The sequence below is a fragment of the Mandrillus leucophaeus genome, unplaced genomic scaffold (genome assembly GCF_000951045.1).
Source record: "Mandrillus leucophaeus isolate KB7577 unplaced genomic scaffold, Mleu.le_1.0 Scaffold1301, whole genome shotgun sequence".
Lineage (NCBI taxonomy): Eukaryota > Metazoa > Chordata > Mammalia > Primates > Cercopithecidae > Mandrillus > Mandrillus leucophaeus.
Window position 1 is genome coordinate 218,314 of NW_012101257.1, and position 755 is coordinate 219,068.

The 755-nt window shown below is 41.1% G+C and overlaps 1 protein-coding gene across 1 annotated transcript in view; it reads left to right on the forward strand.

Moving 5' to 3' along the window:
* SLC16A14 (solute carrier family 16, member 14) overlaps positions 1–755 on the forward strand; it is a 41,120-nt gene that overhangs the window by 12,581 nt on the left and 27,784 nt on the right. The window contains exon 2 of the mRNA XM_011972817.1: positions 275–547. Within this exon, the coding sequence (XP_011828207.1) occupies positions 289–547 (259 nt within the window). The 5' untranslated portion in view covers positions 275–288. The remainder of the gene's footprint in view (positions 1–274; positions 548–755) is intronic.

The following is a 755-nucleotide window of genomic DNA, read 5'->3' on the forward strand; positions in this document are numbered from 1 at the left end:
CTTAGAAAATCACCTTACTTCTCTGAGTCTATTCCCAAGATTGTAATACCTATATATGTGATGGCTGTAAGATGAAATGGGTTTCATAAAAGCACCTGATCCTGTGAAACAGTAAGGAGCATCTTCAAATCTGTATGGTGACAAAGATTAACCTGAAGATCAGATGTGATACTGGAGCCACTTTGACCATGATGGGGAGGTAGAGCTGTACAGAGAAGATGAAGGTATTTTTCATTTAGATGTTCCATGAAATTATTTGTTATATGTATTTCAGAAAAATCTTGGAAAATGTATACCAGTCATGAAGATATTGGGTATGATTTTGAAGATGACCCCAAAGACAAAAAGACACTTAAGCCCCACCCAAACATTGATGGCGGATGGGCTTGGATGATGGTGCTCTCCTCTTTCTTTGTGCACATCCTCATCATGGGCTCCCAGATGGCCCTGGGTGTCCTCAATGTGGAATGGCTGGAAGAATTCCACCAGAGCCGCGGCCTCACCGCGTGGGTCAGCTCCCTCAGCATGGGCATCACCTTGATAGTGGGTATGTTCACGTGTGACCTGTTGTAAAACTGAATCATTATCAAATGACAATTTCCCACTGTAAGTAATGTTTTATATTGTAACATTTGATATTGGATGTGACTAGCTACTATTTTTTAATTGTGATAAAATATGCATTACATAAAATTTACCATTTTAGGCCAGGCACGGTGGCTCACACCTGTAATCCCAGCACTTTGGGAGGCCAA